The 18,012-nt window shown below is 38.5% G+C and overlaps 3 protein-coding genes across 5 annotated transcripts; 2 read left to right on the plus strand and 1 right to left on the minus strand.

Moving 5' to 3' along the window:
- Window positions 1-1,999: 1,999 nt before the first annotated feature.
- On the minus strand, window positions 2,000-5,139 carry LOC125210726. Its single transcript, XM_048110308.1, has 3 exons — window positions 4,551-5,139; window positions 3,593-3,673; window positions 2,000-2,717 (listed from the first exon to the last, which is right to left on the minus strand). Exons 1-3 carry the CDS (start codon window positions 4,936-4,938, stop codon window positions 2,299-2,301), a joined length of 888 nt encoding a protein of 295 aa, XP_047966265.1. The 5' UTR covers window positions 4,939-5,139; the 3' UTR covers window positions 2,000-2,298.
- A 735-nt stretch (window positions 5,140-5,874) lies between these two features.
- Window positions 5,875-8,804, plus strand: LOC125210193. The gene is made up of 3 exons (XM_048109763.1): window positions 5,875-6,058; window positions 6,158-6,513; window positions 8,610-8,804. Exons 1-3 carry the CDS (start codon window positions 5,875-5,877, stop codon window positions 8,802-8,804), a joined length of 735 nt encoding a protein of 244 aa, XP_047965720.1.
- Window positions 8,805-11,625: 2,821 nt separating this feature from the next.
- On the plus strand, window positions 11,626-17,738 carry LOC125215069 (TOM1-like protein 9). Of its 3 annotated transcripts, none has more exons than XM_048116376.1 (10): window positions 11,626-11,957; window positions 12,197-12,275; window positions 13,677-13,775; window positions 13,861-13,974; window positions 14,068-14,228; window positions 14,772-14,853; window positions 15,124-15,209; window positions 15,918-16,109; window positions 16,329-16,750; window positions 16,935-17,738. In XM_048116376.1, the coding sequence occupies exons 1-10, from the start codon at window positions 11,857-11,859 to the stop codon at window positions 17,516-17,518; spliced, it is 1,920 nt and encodes a 639-aa protein (XP_047972333.1). In that variant the 5' UTR covers window positions 11,626-11,856; the 3' UTR covers window positions 17,519-17,738. The 3 variants fall into 3 exon arrangements, with proteins under 3 accessions (XP_047972333.1, XP_047972332.1, XP_047972334.1); XM_048116375.1 differs by having other exon boundaries at window positions 11,627-11,957; window positions 16,329-16,831; XM_048116377.1 differs by having other exon boundaries at window positions 11,909-11,957; window positions 13,601-13,775; window positions 16,329-16,831.
- Window positions 17,739-18,012: the final 274 nt, after the last annotated feature.

Here is an 18,012-nt window from a genome sequence, read left to right on the forward strand (position 1 = left end):
ACCACTGCTATAGTTTTAAGATATTGCTGCTCCTGTTGCAATTTACCAAAGGAAAACTCAGCTGATAAATTCTGCCCCTAATTGATTGCTCCTCTTCTTTTATAGGGGAGGCAGGCACAACAACGAGGTGGTGGTAGGCATGCCGGTTGGAAGCATTCCCGCGGTAGAGACGACGATCATCGCGCTAACAAAGCTCAGAAAGTATAGCATCACTGCCCCCCTCACCAATTTTGTTTTCTATCTTTTTTAGTCTGGCTATTTACTGCTTGTTCCTGAATTATGGGGCTACTGAGTTTTATGGAATTTATTAAATGTTATATGTAACGGTTATGTTACTTATTTTCATTTTTACCTGGAGTGATTAACTTGATGATGCATTATATAAGGATCATAATGTAAATGCTCAGTAAAATTGCACTTTAGGTTACAAGCAATTTGTTTTTGTTTTCTTTTTCTGTTTTGTGAAACCTACCCTTAATTTTGAGTAAAGAAAACTCCCTATTTATAATGCTTGTGTGTTGTAAAAAATGTTACTGCTGGCATTTTATAGTTTGTTTTGTGATTGTGATTAGCTGTGATACAAAATCACCAAATTGAGCACAAGTCAATCTCCATAATTTATTTGAGTAAAGGCCAAAATTGATCCTGAACATATAATCATTTTACGTTTTTGGTCATAAATATTATCTTTTGAATTTTTTGGTCCTGCACTGCTGCACATATGGAAATTTGATCATTTTGGTCTTCCGTCAACATTTCCGTTAAAAACTAGCAGTCAACAAGTTTAGTCCAAATTTTGATCAAATTAAACTGTTAATTATTTTTTTACTCCTTAATTAATTCCCTAATTATTTTTATAAATATACTAAACCCATCATCAATTTTTTCAATTTTGTGAAACTGAGCGAAGGGGGTATTTGAAATTGAAGGGGAGATTGGGAGGATAAGGAGGTCGGAGCACATGGGGAAGATGCGGCGGAGGTCGGGGATGGTGAGGCCGAGGGAGAGGAGGAAGGCGATGGTGGATTGGATTTGGGTGACGGGGGTGGAGAGGAGGGGAGGGTGGAAGGAGTCGAGGTAGAGGATGATTTCTTGGATTTGGGAGGCGTGTGGCGTTGGCGGAGGAATGGGATTGGCAGGGGACTTGATTGGGGGAGGGAGGGAGATGGTTTTGGTTTAAGGAGGAGGGGGAAATTGGAGGTGTTTGGGGCGGGGAATGGAGAGGAAATTGGGATTGGGGAGGGGGTGACGACGGCGGTGGAGATTATCTTGCATAGTTGCTTGCTACATTGTTGCGGTGGAGTTTCATGAATCAACAACAATGTCGAAGAAACGGGAACGCTCGCGAATCAGGAATCCGTAGCCCCGACGCATTCTCCACCGGCAAGAAGCGGAGCAAGTCGCCGAAGCACCACCAGCTGGAGGACAAGCTCGTCCCCTCGGCTGTCAGCGCTAAAATTCTCAAGGAAGCCCGTCTGCAGCAGGAGGTCCAGCTGGAAGAGGACGACCACAAAAATGTCATTGACCACGACGATACTGCCAATAAAATTGTGTTTCCCCAAATTCACGGCCGCAAAGACGACGAAAACTACGCTGATGATGAAGACGTCGATGATTTTGAAGGCTTTTCCGAGACACAGAGTCAGTTTGGCCAGTTTATTGTCGAGGTTTGATTATAAAAATAATTAGGGAGTAAAAAATATTAAAATTAAAAGTTTAATTTGGTCAAAATCAGGATTAAACCCGTTGACCGTTAGTTTTTAACGGAAATGTTGACGGAGGACCAAAATGATCAAATTTCCATATGTGCGGGACCAAAAAATCCAAAAGATGATGTTTATAACCAAAAACGTAAAATGACCATATGTTCATGACCAATTTTGGCTTATTTTGAGGGAGTTTTTTAGAATCCAAATTCAAAAGCACTAAAATACAAGTAAAATTACAAAGACCATGCTGAGAGAAAATAGAAGAAATTCAAGATCAGTGTGCGACTATATATATCAAAATACTACTTCATGGCCGTGAAAATACTGTAAACTTGCAACAATATTTGGCACAAGTTCTAAACAAACTACAAAAAATTCTTCACGGTTGGAGGAATTTACCAGTTGCCATTCCGCAATGGAAGATTCTCAGTAGAATTTTGTACATCTTTGTTCTACTGCGCTATACAAGGTTTCGATATGTGCATTACGCCATATGCCTGTAAAAGTATCTTCCTAAAGCCGTTGCTCAGTGCACATCTCAGAGGTCATGGGGATAGATAGAGAGCTCTATGCCACATGGGAGACAGAATCACACTCTTTGACGAGCGGAGAATGAACGTGCTATGTTTGGCACTTCTAGATAATCATCAGGTTCATCCTCATCATCTGAGGATAGGATAGATGGACCCATCCACGACTTGAAACCCTCAGTGACACGTCTCTCTACTTCTGGTGTGACTTCTATTGGGCTTGCTTCAAGCATCTCCAGCCCGGTGTTTCTACCACCTGAGTCACTATCATCAAGTATCACTGCTGCCTTTCGTCTCAGAAAGAAGGCAGCTCCTCCGTGTAAAATGACAAAACCCCATGATGCAATTTCGTAGCACCAGAACAAAGGCAAGGAGCAGCTGCTACCAAGTGTTAGCAGAGTGGAGCCAAGGAATAGTGCGAGAAGACCAAATATGATGGAAAACACCAGATTCAGTATGGATAGACATCGAACACCGCCTATAAATGATAACAAAGAGGAACTTAATAAGATGTCAAGCACAAGAAAGAAAACTTGCAGTGCACTTATCATGGCAAGCTTTGCTATACCAAAGAGCCATGCACCCACAAGAACCTAATCTCTTCAATTTAGTTCCAGCCACAAAATTTCAGCCATAATTAACTAATCGAGCCTGGAACACATTAAAGAAAGGCCACTTATAGTCCAAATTCCAAAACAGGATAAAATAAGCAAATATTCACTTTATACTATTCTAAACAAAGAGTAATACAAAAACTACAAGAGGTCATCCTACGGTAAAAAAAACAAATAGCATAATGAAGGACACCTAGACAACTAGAAATTAGATTATGATCTTCCTTGATAACTTGGTAGCTGTGACAATCCCTCAAATTGTTTTTGTTATAGCAAATAAAGCATTAGCATGCTTTTATTTCTTTCTATATGCAATTGCAATGCATCAAACGTCTGTTCAATCTTAAGACCCTGGGTCCCAACAACCCCATAACAGCACAAACAATTAGAATTCCTACAGCAGCAGCATTGTACAACAAGAACTTTAGCGCAGGCCAAGTATGATTTCATAGGATATATACAGGCAGAGAAACTTCCGTTAATTATTTCTGCTTTCGGACCAGCACTCTGATTTTAACAAAAAGGATGTCCATCTCATCATTTCAGACCAGATACAAATCCATCCATCAGCTATTACTTAATAAAGAAGTACCACGCACACAATTATGTCAGTAAATTGATGTGCTGAAAGCCTGAAACACATGCTTAAACTGGTATATTAGCTTTGACATCCTTGTCCAGAATCCTAGAAGTCCCAGAAAAACATGGTAAAACAAAAAGATAAAATAAAATAGCGTACCTCTTCTAGAGGCACAGTAATTGTTCTCAACAACCTTCAAGCATCCATTTCGTGTAGGGGCAGTATAGGCAACAATGATTCCTGTATGACACGCAACAATTATTAAAGTTGATTTGAATTTTGAATTAAAAATGTGATGTACATGGCATTGTTGGATGTAATGACTGATCTTCAAGAAAGGTTTTCTTATGGGAATATGGGATGTGGTCAATATCAAAGGAACCATGGTTGTCAGGGGAATGAAAGATATGGCTCATTATCCAAAAGTGAGGGATAAAAATTAGTACAATACTACTCTATAGTCTATAACAAGCAATTATAACCATTCCTCATCTACTCTCCTTCTCAAAACCTCCCTACCAAGAATCTTACTGGAGATAAATAACACATTAAAACCCCTTAGTACATGTTAACCATATTTCCCCTATCATGAGCACAAATGAGGAGTTCTTTCAAAACAGAAAAGAGACTCATGTTCATGTATGGACTATACTTGCTTATCAGAGTGCATTTACCATATACTTGTAAGCACATCTGTGATTCTGTGTATAGCATTTCAATACTGGCCCATCTGAATTAGCTAAGAATTTGATTGTAGATATGTAACAGCCATATCACAACCAGGGGACGTGACACTGAAGCAACGCAATGTAGGTTAGCATATTCGTTTAGGTAGGAATGGCTAATTATGATGTTGTGAGTTTAAATTACCCTATCTCAACCATATCTAAAGAGCTAATGTGAAATTTTGGATTTCAAATCCTCGTTGCTTTGGGAGTCAGTTGCACATTAGGAAGCCATATATACTCATGAGTCGCAGATCAATAACTAGCTACAGTAATCAGTCAAAAATTTCAAATGTGGGCAGCTATAGATAAGTTAAATTCCTACACATTTCAGTAAAACAGAGGATCAAAGGAGTACAATCTAAGAAGAGCTCAAAACCACAATTGCTCACCAGCAATCAAGTAAACCGCCGAAACCGCAAATAGCATCGCGGACGGAAGAAACACCACCATCCAGTAGTAATCAACCGTCTCCTGATCCGTGAGAACAAATGCGTTAGGGAATAGATCCGATTCCCTATCTCCGTCGCCGGCCGTGAAATTGACGGGCAGCGGCTGAATCCGGAGGTCGCGGCAGAAGGGGCGGCGCAGGTTGTCAGCTGGAAAGACTATTCTGAAACTGATGGCAGTGGATAGAGAAATGGCGAGGGAAATTAGGGAGAGAGCGAGCAGGATGAGAGGCTTCTGCATCTTGTGCCATGCCTTGTCCTCTTCGCGGAGGCTCTCGTACTCGTGCTTGGGCATGAAGGCCTGGCGCAGAGCATCGCCGATGATCGCCATTTGCGATTGAGGCGGTGACGGTGACGGTGACGGTGACGGTGTATCTCACATGTTTCGAAGTCTTTTTGTAATTGTGTGTGTTTTTCTTTTTCTTTTTTTATCCTTTTTCTTTTGGTCGCAGATCTAGGGTTGGTGGATTGGTGGGTGAAGTGGGGAAGTTTAAACGGAAAATGGGGAGATTTCTTAATAGCTAATTTTGTATGTGAGAGATAGGAACGGCGAGACGACTCCATTATTTCAGTGTGTATAAAATGGGACCAGGTCGATTAATTTAACTGTGGCTACGGTTAAGGACATCCACAATGGTTGCATGATCGGGTGCTCGATCGCGCGAGATCGGGCTCGGATAAGATCAGACATCCATTGCAAGCGCCTGAGTGAACGACCGAAATATCGGTCGTCCCACTTGAACGCCCGACGCGTAAGGCGATGCATCGGGCGCCCATTGCAATGCGACGCCCGATCACGCCCGAGGAAGAGTGACGCGTTTTAATATATATTTTTTTAATTTCTATCTATAAATATACCTTATTTTCAATCATTTTTCACACAACTCTCAACCCTCACACAACATCTCTCCAATCAAACATCTCTCTTTCACTCACTTTTCCAAAATGTTTCCCGGAGAAGATATAATTGGACTATCAGCTATGGAACGCGCAATATTTGCTTTCGGGAACTAGATTCTCGGAGGTATTCGTGCAATACAGGAGCAAGAACAAGCCGAAGAGCATGTCACGAGACCCATCCGTCGCCGGAAATCCATCCACCAAGAGCATGGAGTAGCTCATCAACATCTGTTCGAAGATTACTACGCCGATGAGCCACGGTGGGGACCGACGGTTTTTCGCCGACGGTTTAGGATGCGGCAAGAACTGTTTCTCCGCATTGTTCACGTGATGGAGGCGCGCGACTAGTACTTCCAATAGTGGCAAGATGCCTCCGCTTACGAAGTGCATGGTTGCGCTTCGTCAGTTGGCCTACGGCACCACGACGGACATGTTCGACGAACATCTTCACGTTGGGGATACAACTGGCCGGGAGTGTCTGGCAAAATTTTGTGAGAGCGTGGTTGACGCCTTCGACACCACATATTTGTGCAAGCCGAATGTCGAAGATTGTCAGTTCCTGATGAGGATGCACAATTGGGTGCACGGCTTTCCTGGAATGTTAGGGAGCATTGATTGTATGCACTGAGAGTGGAAGAATTGTCCGGCAGCATGGAAAGGCCAATTTACCAATGGGTATAGGGGTACCCACCCAACGATGATCCTTGAAGCCATCCTTGACCACCGTATTTGGATCTGGCATGCTCACTTTGGCATGGCGGGGTCAAACAACGATATCAACGTGTTGAACACGTCGAGTCTCTTCACCGAGCAATGCAATGGCAACGGTCTGCTTATCGAGTTCACTACCAATGGACGGCAGCATCATATGGGGTACTACTTAGCCGATGACATGTATCCGAGATGGCCAGTCTTCTTGAAGACGATCTCCTGCCCAACGGATCCGAGGAGCAGGGGCAAAGCTACGTTGGGGCTTGGGGGGCCCAAGGGCCCCCCAGCCATTGAAGTTTTTAGTATAATATATATATATATATTCAGAGGCAATAATAATATGACTCGGTAGCGCAGTTGGCCGGTGATACCGGCTACAGTTCTTAGTTGTGGTCGAGGTGCTAAGTTCGATTCATTTTTTAGAGATGTGTTTAATTCATGACTTTTAAAGGGTATAGTTTGAAAGGATATCATTTGTTCAATAACTTGTAAATATTGTAATATACATTTTTAAACTACTTTTTTTTTATTAGTATCGTAATATAATTAATAGTTTTATCAAAAAAATTAATATGTGCATTTAAACAATTGCTTGTACTTATAAAAAACTTAATTTTATTAGTAGGTAAAATTCTTTCAAGGTCATCACAAAGTTCTTATATCAATTATTCTCGACTAGATTAAATTTTCTCGATATGCATTTATATCTTGTGAACTAAATATCTAAAATATTCCTTTATTTTTAAGATCTTCTAATTCTAAATGATGAGAAAAGGCAAAACATAAAAGGGTCTTCGTACGACTAATTTCAATGACAATATCATCGAGATATACCTGCATTTATTAACAGTGAGCACTAAAATTTTTCTTCTTCTTGGACCCCCCACTGCAAAATTCCTGGCTCTGCTACTGCCGAGGAGAGCCTTTTTTGCAGAGCGGCAAGAGTCTGCACAGAAGGACGTGGAGCGAGGATTTGGTGTGCTTCAAGCGCGTTGGGCAATAGTGAAAGGCTCGGCTCGTTCCTGATACAGGCTTTGTTAGAGTTAGTATACTGAAAGCATCTTTCGTATGCTTGTATATGTAATAACTCTTATATCCATTTTTACCATTTAATGAGAAAGAATATTTTGTTACAATGTGTTTTGCTTATGAGTTACTTATGTATTTATGAGATATTGAAATATGCTTTCCATTTAAATACATAGTAGACGAGTTGTGAGCGGCGTTCACAGTAGGTAACTTGTCGGTTCTTGCAGAAGGAAAACTGTTTCACAACCTAGATAGGCTTTGACCACCTATCGCGAAAGGTTGCGACGTCAATCCGAAAGTTTCCTTGCCTAAGGAAATGAACAACGTCAGTGTGGTATAGCACTAAAAGGATCAAACAGTGAGATAAGTCTTTCTTGGCTATTTACTGAAAGACAAGGTATCAGTGATTGTCATTTCTTAATCATTGTTGACATAACATTGAGCATACGATATTAATTGAAAACTACTTTTACTTATCAAATGGTGAGGGTCTTTCGTTGCCCAAGAATCTTGATAGATTGGGTAGTGATCATTAATGTCTAAGTGGTGCTAGTATTGTTATTGCAATGAATCGTGTGCTGAGAGAGGCCAGTCTGATAATATCCTCAAGAGGTGTTTAAAAAAGGTTTTATTATTCAGAAAACTGGCAAGTTGAAATTTATTCCATGAATAATAAATAATGTTTCTGAACTAGACCACTCTTGGAAAAAGAAATTATTTAATAAAAGTCAGATAGCAGACTTGATATTAATTAATGGATATTTATATCTTTAACACGGGAAATGATTTAATTAAAGAGGAAGTCCCGGAATACTTGTAATTTCGATTTGGACGGGGTAGTCAATATTATATCTATAGTGGATGATAATAATATTTAAGTTTGGGCTTGAATTAAATTAGTTTTAATTTAATTAGTAAAAGCCTAAACTATGGCACAATCCAATCCTCCACAGATCCCTGGTCTGGCCCAAAATAATTAACTTAATATAAAAGGGAGAAGAAGAGAAGACAGATTATTATTCTACCGATAAAAATTCGATCTCTGCAATCTGTAGAGAGAGAAATATCGATATTTTTAGGGTTCTCCTTTCTGTCTTCAATTCTTCTCCGGCTTTTGAATTTGACAAGCTTTGCCCACACAAAGGTCAATTCCAAGTTAAAGGGAACAGATCAGAAGATCCGTGGTAGAGATCGATTGAAGAAGGAGTTCGAATTCAATTACTTGAATTCATACGGTAAATCGTTCTATTTAATTGCATATATGTTCAGTATGATCTGTGATTATATGCTTATTAACATGTTTCTAGTTTACAATCAGATAAAAGCATGTTTAGATGTAAATCTTTCAATCAAACTAAATAGATTTCCGCTGTAAAACCACAGCTTTATATCGCCAATGTCATGTACGCGTGCATCATCTTGCACAACATGATTATTCACGATGAAGGTACAAGAGCTGGCGATTGGTCCGACGATGAAGCTGAATCGAGCGTAGGTCATACAACCCCGCCGTTCATTCGGGGTTTACCTATGGAGTCAATGAGAGATTACAAGTAGGGGAGAACATGTGCAGTCGGCAAGCCCATCTTCAACTCATGAACGGCATGGTTGAAGAAGTTTGGGCACGTGGGTGTCGTTGAAATTGTACCTTTTTTAAGTATTTCCGTTGTAAATTTTTTTTTAATTAAGTAATGTATGTTTTGCTAGCTCTTTAATTTAATATCTAATTTTTCTATTTATAATGTGTAAACATAAAAAAACAAAATTAAAATTAAAATGAAAAATGAATAATTGATAGGGCGGATACTAGGGCGAAACCATTGCAAAAAGAAGGGGCGGACTAAGAAATGCTGATGTGGCAACAACCACTAGAGCGCCCACTAGGGCATTCATTGTGGATGCTCTAATAGTCTGATACAAACTCTAAAAATTGTACTAATACTAGTATCAACAATTAGTTTAAAGTTGTACTACTACTAGTATCAACAATGAGTTTAAAGATTTCAATTGTACTTCCTCCCCCAATCCCCAAAAAATATGTGCACTTTCTATTTTTATTAATTTCATAAAAATATGGACATTCCATTTATAGAATGTTATCCTCAACACATTACCGAAAGACATCAATTTATTCACAACTTATACTACTATGATCCACTATTACAACTCATTAAATACTAATAATAATGTGGGTCTAATTATTCAGTTACACTCTTTAACAACCATTCTCTCATTCTCTCTTATTTTACCAATTGTGCACTAATTCCCGTATCATTTTAATTGTACATATTTTTATGAGACTAATAGATTATTGATGTCCCAATGACACTCTGATCCGAACTCTAAAAATTCTAGTAGTTTCAGCAATGATCTTAATGATTTGAGCTGTATTAATTTCTAGTTTACGGTCTGATCCGAGCTCGTAATATCAACAATGAGTTTAATGATTTGAGTTGTATTAATCTCTAGTTTACAGTCTGATCCGTGCTCGTAATATCAACAATGAGTTTAATGATTTGAGTTGTATTAATCTCTAGTTTACAGTCTGATCCGAGCTCGTAATATCAACAATGAGTTTAATGATTTGAGTTGTATTAATCTCTAGTTTACAGTCTGATCCGAGCTCGTAATATCAACAATGAGTTTAATAATTTGAGTTGTATTAATCTCTAGTTTACAGTGTGATCCGAGCTCGTAATATCAACAATTAGTTTAATGATTTGAGTTGTGCTCCAATCTTTGATTGACGGTATGATTCGAGCTCTAAAAATTCTTATAGTATCCATAATGAATTTAATGATTTGAATTATATTAATTTCTAGCTGACAGCATTAGTCAAGCACTAAAATTTCTAGTAATGTCAACAATAAATTTGATGAATTGAGTTAGCTCCAATTGACAGTATGATTGAGATCTTAAAATTTTAATAGTATCAACAATATTAATAGTATCAACAATGAATATAATGACTTGAATTGTATAATCTTCAAGATGAATATGAGAGTAGTAGAGATAATTACTAAATATTTTGCTTTGAATTTATTATTTAAATCTTTTTGTTACTTATTTTTGATAAAAAAAACTTCATGTTATTATTTGACATTTGAACTTGTTAGTTTTATGATATTTTTACTATTAGCAATCAAAACATACGTAGTACTATTATAAAAGAGGCCTAGGGCCCTAGAGCACGGTTCAAATCATAACCTAGCACATCTAATAACAATTGACAATATATAAAGGAGAATTCGTACGATAAAAAGTATAGTTACTCTTAATAAATTTCGAGCGTTGAAGTAAGGTTTAAAATGACAACATTGAAAATACATAAAAGAGAATTCTTACAATGAAATGAATAACCGTCAATCGATTTCAAACTTTGACCGAGCTAAAAGTCTAGATTCAACTCATAACTCCTGCAATAGATCGAAAGATTTTTTAGAATATCATTAAGTCCTAATCACCGATTCACTACAGTATGAAATTATGTTGGATTACAATGCCCGCACGAGTAGCTCAATTAGTTTTCAAGGAATTAATTGAGTTCAAAGTCCTAGGTTCAAATTTCGGTAATAATAATGTGAGAATTTCATCGATTATGATGACTTCCTGTACGCATTGAAAATACGACCACTTTCTTATGAAATAGACTGAGATTTATTGCGATTTATCCTCTTACGACTCAATGGGCTTGAATTGGGTAGTAGAGGTGGCCAAGGTTTACGGTTTCGCGGTTAACCGCGAAATCGTAACTGACGGTTACAGTTCCAAACCAGAACCGTGAGAATTTACCCGAACCGAAACCATCGATTTTAGAATCATGGTTCGGTTCAGGTTCAAAATTTTCCAAACCAAAACGGTGCCGGGACGCCGGTTCCAAATCGGAACCGCGAAAAACCGCCGGAAAACCATAAAACCAAGTCAGAACCGCAAAAATTCATCGGAAACTGGCGGTTTGGAACCCGAACCGTAACCGCGAAATACCCTTGCAGTTCGGCAATTTCCAAAACTTGAAGCTGACGATTCCAAACCGTAAACGTCGGTTCCGGAATCGTGGATACCTTTGTAATGGGGAGGGGAAGATATTGCCATCGAGTATAATTTGAATTTATAATATCCATAATTTAAGTCAACCAATGAATTCAATTATGACTATAGAGTGGCAAAGCATTGAGCAACAATAATTGAAAACACGTAACCCCATATAAAAATCGACGTGGCCCACCAATGACCAAACCCACTATTTTTTCAAACGCCCCACCGCCGTCCGATGCTCATAGTCGGCGGCGTCAATCATCATCATTAAAACGAGAACATCTCCACGCGTCCCAATCCTATTGGATTACCCCATCCTATACTTCACCCTCTAAAATTGAATTTTTTTTCAAATTTTTTTCCAACTAGATTCTGCAGTCCAAAATTACAAGAACTGATTGAAGCTAGAGATCGGATCCCCCGAGATAACATTTTTGTCGCTCACGGATTTGTTATTTATCTTCAAGTTTTTTTCGATTCTCGGGGGAATTCGGTGGATAGATTCTCGCCGGCGTTGACGCGTAGACTTCAATTCAATCGCTGTGGAATTAGGGTTTGTGGATTGAGAGAGAAGATGGTGAATGTTATGGTGGAAAGAGCCACCAGCGATATGCTGATCGGGCCGGATTGGGCTATGAATATTGAGATCTGTGATATTTGCAATCACGATCCTGCGTAATTTTCTTCTTCTTCTTCTTCTAGCTCATCTATATTGAAAAAAAAAATAGAAAAAATAGAGCATGTTTGCTGTGAGCCTTGACTTCATAATTACTCCTATTTTTTCTTTAGTTTTTAGTTTAGGAAACTTGATAATTATTATAGGAATAGCTGGAGCTCAAGTAGTCAGGAAACTTTGTATCCTTGTTGAAGATGGTGGTGCTTTGTGAACTTACGCTCAATTTAATTTTTATCAGACAAGCAAAAGATGTTGTTCGAGGTATAAAAAAGCGCCTTGGTAGCAGGAATCCGAAAGTTCAGCTGCTAGCCTTAACAGTAAGAGCTTAAATTCTCTTGTGTGATATCATATGCACATGCGCTTGTCTGTTCATATTTCATAATAATCAAATGAATTAATCCTAGTTGGTTATCAGCTGTGGTTCTTAATGCTCAATTGGATTGGGTATGCAGAATCTGCTATTATCAATGAATATGAATAGACAATCTAGGTAGGATTCCATCAGGGAAAATATTTCATTTTCTTCAGTCATTATCTACAATTACTGGCGATGCACTCTTCTGGGTGATGAAGGATACTCTGAATTGAATATGCTGAAACAAGCTTTTTCGTGCATATGACACAAGTTGCCAATTCCTAGCTTCTCAAAATTATGCTTCTGGTTTCTTGAAGAGATTGTTGTTGCAGACTTGCAATCCATTTCAGACACATTTACACTTCATTAGTGTAGAGCATGAACAATTTTGCAAACTGGGTGCAGTTACTCTCTTCTTTCAGATCATTGGAGAGGGCTTGGGTATTATCAAGCTCTTGTAATTGAATAGGTTGACAAATGGAAAGAAGACACAGAATAAGTTGTTTGTGTCCTGTGGATTTGGATGGATAAAGTGAGGTATAACATACCAAAGAGTAAAATATGTCCTTTGTTAAACTGTAACACCTGATTTAAGCTTATACTATGATTTTTTGTTAAGGGACTAATAATCCAGAAGAGTACAAATTATATAAGTTGAGACAAACTTAGTTTTCTGATGTTGTAGAAGAAAGCCCTGTCTCTTGGTCGTGGATAAGGATGTCTGAGGTGGATTATTTTGAAAAACGAGAAACTAGAAGTTTCCTTGTAAGTATTAGAATTTAGAATGGCAGACATTGTTAGTGCGATCCAAATAGAGTGAAAACAAGAAATTAAAACCTATCTGCACTCTGGGAGAGATTGGAACTATTGAAAACTATGTTTGTTGAGACCAGTGATCTTCTACTTGTGGAATTTAATGCTATTTAACAACTGAAGAAGGTTAACAGGAAAGACATAATTACAAAAAAGTAACAAAAGAGGCTAAAATGATAGACTGTACACTTAAACAATAAGCATGTTCCATATTGTAATAAGTTTTTATTAAGTATTAAACTTTTTTCCAGAACCTTGAAAAATTTACTTATGATTATAATATCCTGCAATTTATCGGATGAGGATCCTTGTATTGTATAGCATCCACTTAGATGGAATGCATTATGCATACTTGCTAAGATGGGATAGTATGTGAAAGGTATTGATTAATTGTTATTGCTCAGAGGGAAGGTAAGAATGCATAGATCTCGGTATGAACTATCTTGAAATGCTTTTGTTATCCCTTTCTTGTAGAGACACATATCCTTGTAATGGAAGAAGTTTTCTAAACAGCTCAGTCAATTGCAAATGTTTTCATTGCATTTTCTAGCTATTGGAGACCGTTGTGAAGAACTGCGGTGATATGGTCCATATGCATGTTGCTGAGAAAGATTTGCCTCATGAGATGGTGAAAATAGTGAAAAAGAAGGTATCAAGTTCATAGATGTCCCCCACTATCTGTCATTGTCTTGATTACGTCCGTGCCTTTAGTGATGCAAAATTTATCACTGCAGCCAGACTTCCATGTCAAAGAGAAGATATTGATTCTAATAGATACTTGGCAAGAAGCTTTTGGTGGACCAAGGGGAAGATATCCTCAGTATTATGTGGCATACCAGGATTTATTGGTACTTACGCTAGGATATATCTTAGTACTTAATTTCTGATGCATGCACCACTTTCTTTCTTTATGCTTATACTATCTGTGTCTTTTCTTTCAGCGTCTTGGGGCAGTTTTCCCTCAGAGATCTGAGAGCTCAGCTCCTGTTTTCACACCACCGCAAACGCAACCATTGTCATCTTATCCACCAAATATTCGGAACCTAGAACCTAGTGCTGATGGAGCTGAGTCTTCTGCAGAAGCTGAGTTCCCAACATTGAGGTGAATTATTCTCGAAATGAAATATTTAAATGGTTAATGTTCTTCATTTTCATAGATTTATGGCATGTGCCGGTATTTTTCTTTTAATTGGAAATCTGCAACACATTATCTTTCATCTAATACGATGCTGTCATGCCTTCTTTACATTATCTTCTGCAGCTTATCTTCCTTCTGACTGGCTTGACAATTCACTTACAGCTACTTAAGTGAAGCCTATGTCAAATGGATTCACGGAGATAAATATCATTTTGAAAAGTTGAAATGTTGGATGTAAAGAGAAAAACATTTCTTCATTTTTCTACCTTATTATTGTTACACATAATTGGAGTTCTTATTGAGTCTATGGGTGAAAGCTCATTATTACATATGAAGGTTTCAAATGCTCTTTTATAAATGCCATTTAAACCTAGTTGATCTCCTTGGCTGCATTTGGTGATTATGCTATCAGGAATTGCACTAAAATAGTGGCTACTTTATACTCTGAAGTTTTGTATTTGGGATTCTATTTATCTGATTATTTCTGTACCACTGGTTTTATGCCAGCTTGACGGAACTTCAAAATGCACATGGTATCATGGATGTCCTATCAGAAATGCTGAGTGCTTTAGATCCTGGAAACAAAGAGGTATCATCACACTATGGATGAAACGCTTTTCATATGATAATTGGAAATAAAGTAGTTCTATGGGGATTGATATCTTAAAGAATGTAAAAATATGAGTAGTTTGCAGGATGAGGATGAGGATGAGCCTATTCTGTTTTCCAAGATTCGCTTGTACTTTAGTTGTTAATGGAAACATAACTCACTCATACTATGTTTATGCTATAATCAATTATTTAATGTTTCTTAATTCACTTTATATTTAAGATATTAAACTAGAGTTCCTGTTGGCAGGGAATTAAGCAGGAGGTCATTGTTGATCTGGTCGAACAATGCCGCACATACAAGCAAAGAGTAGTACACCTTGTGAACTCAACTTCGTAAGCTGTTGTTTATTATCAGTCTTTATCACCTATTCTGGTTTAATTTTTCTCTTACACATTTCTTTAATGTAACAATATAGTCTTGTGATACATATGTTGTAAGATAGCATCTATTTGGTGAATATCCTGTAATAAATGTTGAAGGATGATGATACTTCCATCTGGTGCTTTTAGTTTTTTATTTTTCTAATCAGATGTCTGAGAAAAAAGTTTGTTCTCACTTTAATTGCAATATCGAAGCTGGCGTTTTATTTGGGGCGTAGCAACTTCCTACTCACAATGCCGGTTGGGGTGAAATGTCTTATATTTGTTACAGTATTTGTTTGATTCATTTAACCGAATTCTTCCAGTTAGGGGAAAACTTGAAAATTAGTCAAAGTTTTTGTCCATAGTTGCTGCATGTTTTTATGCTAGTTAGAACAAGAGGATTTTTTGATTGAGTGCCTTCTGTATTGCGTTGTGGATATCAAGTAGCTTCTGTTGCACCCGGTATTGATGTGATATCTGTTAGTTATATGGATTCTTGGCGATGGATAGAAATGCTCTACCTCTCTAGCATATCTGTAGTATTCAACTATTACGTCTACCACCAAAGTTTGTTCTCCACTGTAACTGTGCTTGTGCCACAATGTTATTTTGGTTGGTTTTGACTAAGGAAAGTGTCATGCTGACTATTGGGCTCTCTTTTATTTTTTTCTGATTTAGGGATGAATCACTATTGTGCCAAGGGTTGGCACTGAATGATGACTTGCAACGTGTACTGGCAAAGCACGAAGCACTTGCCTCTGGTGTTGCCCCTGTTCAGTCTGAGAAGATAAATCCTGAACCAACTAAAGCCTTGGTACCTGTTGGTGCTCCTCTTATCGACACCGGTGATACCAAACAATCTGACCGAGGGTAAATTTCAATTCCGCCCTTTAGCATCTTTGTTCCATATGGCTGTTTGTATTTTTATTTTTTTTTGGTTTTGGTCTTCATCGAGACAAATAATTTTGTGTCACTTAAACTTGAATTTCTGAGCTCTTGTAAAGAGGTTTTGCATTTGAAAATTGAAACTATGATACCTCAAGGTGATTATGAATTAAATACCAATTGATGAAATTGCTTTTTTTGCAGCTCTACATCAAGTACTAGCTTAGGGACACAGTTGTCTATCCCTCCTCCTGCGACTAACGGCCAGTTGTCAACTCCAATAAAGACTGATCCAAAGATAGATCTATTGAGTGGAGATGACCTCAACACACTGGCACTTGTTCCTGTGGGACAGCCCCAACCAACTAGCCCCGTTGCTTCTCAGCACAATGCTCTTGCTCTCATCGACATGTTTTCAGATAGTAATAACAACCAGCCGTCGACTCCTGTTGGGCACGGCTATCCTTCTTCTTCTCAGTTTCAGCAGCCACAGGATTTCCATACTCCGCAGCCTTCTGCATATCCTAATGGCACTTGGAATGGTCAAATAACCCAACAGCAGCAACCACCCTCACCAGTTTACGGTCAAATGACCCAACAGCAGCAGCCACCCTCACCAGTTTATGGTCAAATGACTCAACAGCAGCAGCCACCATCACCAGTTTACGGTCAAATGACCCAACAGCAGCAACCACCACCAGTTTATGGTATCATGTTTTCTGGATTTTATGTAAACTATACACCCCCTACCAAAAAAAAGGTTGTAAGCTGAACCTGAATCGTACCTATATTTTATCTTTTGGTGTGTAGGCGCTCAAGCAAGTAACTCTCTCCCCCCTCCGCCATGGGAAGCAGAACTTGACAGCAGTCTACCTGCAGTAAACCAGCCTCAACAAATGCAAGCAACTCAAGGAATAGTAAATCATACCCAACCATCGCCTAGCGGAGCTTATCTCACAGGTCAGCCACCTGTGGCTCATGATCAGGCGGCACTTGGTGTGTATAACAGCAGCCAGTTCACAGCAATGCATCCTTATCCGATGCAGAACCCGCGGCAACCCCAACCCGTGGTTATGTATCCTCAGCAAATGCAACCTGCCCAGATGGGATACATGTATAATCCTCAGCAGATGTACAACAACCAAATGCCAGCTGGGTATGGCTACGGCTATGGCTACCCACAAGGCCAAAATCAAATGCAAAATGCTTACTTTGCTCAGCAAACCATATCCGCGCTGTCAGTGAGGGACGACAGCGGGCTGAGGAATCCAGTGTCGAGCAATCTTCCATCTGGAAGGCAGTCTAGGCCGGAGGACAAGCTGTTTGGAGACCTTGTTGACATCTCAAAATTCAAGCCCGGGAAGACAACATCAGGTAGAGCTGAGAGCATGTGAAGAGATAGATGGGTTTCTTTGCCTTGACTTTTGCTAGTTTGTTTGCCAACTCGCGTGGCCTGCTGCATATATATTCTTCACCTCCTTGCGCCGTGTTGCCTGCAATTTATCACCTATTCCTGAATGTTTTTGTTATGGATTTCTTGTCATTAGAATCAGGCACATTTCATTGTAGAAACGAGCACTCGTATAAAAGAAAGAAACATTTTTCTTTTTTTTTTTTGCTTGATCCACTTTGGTTTGTCTTAGTCAAGAATCAAGATCAATTTTTTGAAATAGAAGCAAATATCTCCATTTTGTTTATTACCAATTACTAACATAAAATAATATTGTAGGAGGAGTATAAAATAAGAGTCCATTTTCTTTGGGATGGATGAGGTACTAAAAGAAGGGAATGTCTCTAATCAATGAGAAATAACACCAAAAACTCTAAACTAACAAAGAACAATATGGTTAATAAATTGCATAAATATATGATCATGGTAAAGCATGCA

Source organism: Salvia hispanica, chromosome 3 (assembly GCF_023119035.1).
Source record: "Salvia hispanica cultivar TCC Black 2014 chromosome 3, UniMelb_Shisp_WGS_1.0, whole genome shotgun sequence".
Taxonomy (NCBI): domain Eukaryota; kingdom Viridiplantae; phylum Streptophyta; class Magnoliopsida; order Lamiales; family Lamiaceae; genus Salvia; species Salvia hispanica.

Bases quoted from the DNA above. Each gene is read 5' to 3' on its own strand.
- LOC125215069 (XM_048116375.1), top strand. From the start codon at position 11,857: ATGGTGAATGTTATGGTGGAAAGAGCCACCAGCGATATGCTGATCGGG. The intron at 11,958-12,196 runs GTAATTTTCTTC...AATTTTTATCAG, and splicing joins ATTTGCAATCACGATCCTGC to ACAAGCAAAAGATGTTGTTC. The intron at 14,854-15,123 runs GTATCATCACAC...TCCTGTTGGCAG, and splicing joins TAGATCCTGGAAACAAAGAG to GGAATTAAGCAGGAGGTCAT.
- LOC125210726 (XM_048110308.1), bottom strand. From the start codon at position 4,938: ATGGCGATCATCGGCGATGCTCTGCGCCAGGCCTTCATGCCCAAGCAC. The intron at 3,674-4,550 runs GTGAGCAATTGT...CGTGTCATACAG, and splicing joins GGCGGTTTACTTGATTGCTG to GAATCATTGTTGCCTATACT. The intron at 2,718-3,592 runs GTACGCTATTTT...TATCATTTATAG, and splicing joins TTACTGTGCCTCTAGAAGAG to GCGGTGTTCGATGTCTATCC.
- LOC125210193 (XM_048109763.1), top strand. From the start codon at position 5,875: ATGCCTCCGCTTACGAAGTGCATGGTTGCGCTTCGTCAGTTGGCCTAC. The intron at 6,059-6,157 runs GTCAGTTCCTGA...ATTGTCCGGCAG, and splicing joins CAAGCCGAATGTCGAAGATT to CATGGAAAGGCCAATTTACC. The intron at 6,514-8,609 runs GTTTTTAGTATA...CAAACTAAATAG, and splicing joins AGGGCCCCCCAGCCATTGAA to ATTTCCGCTGTAAAACCACA.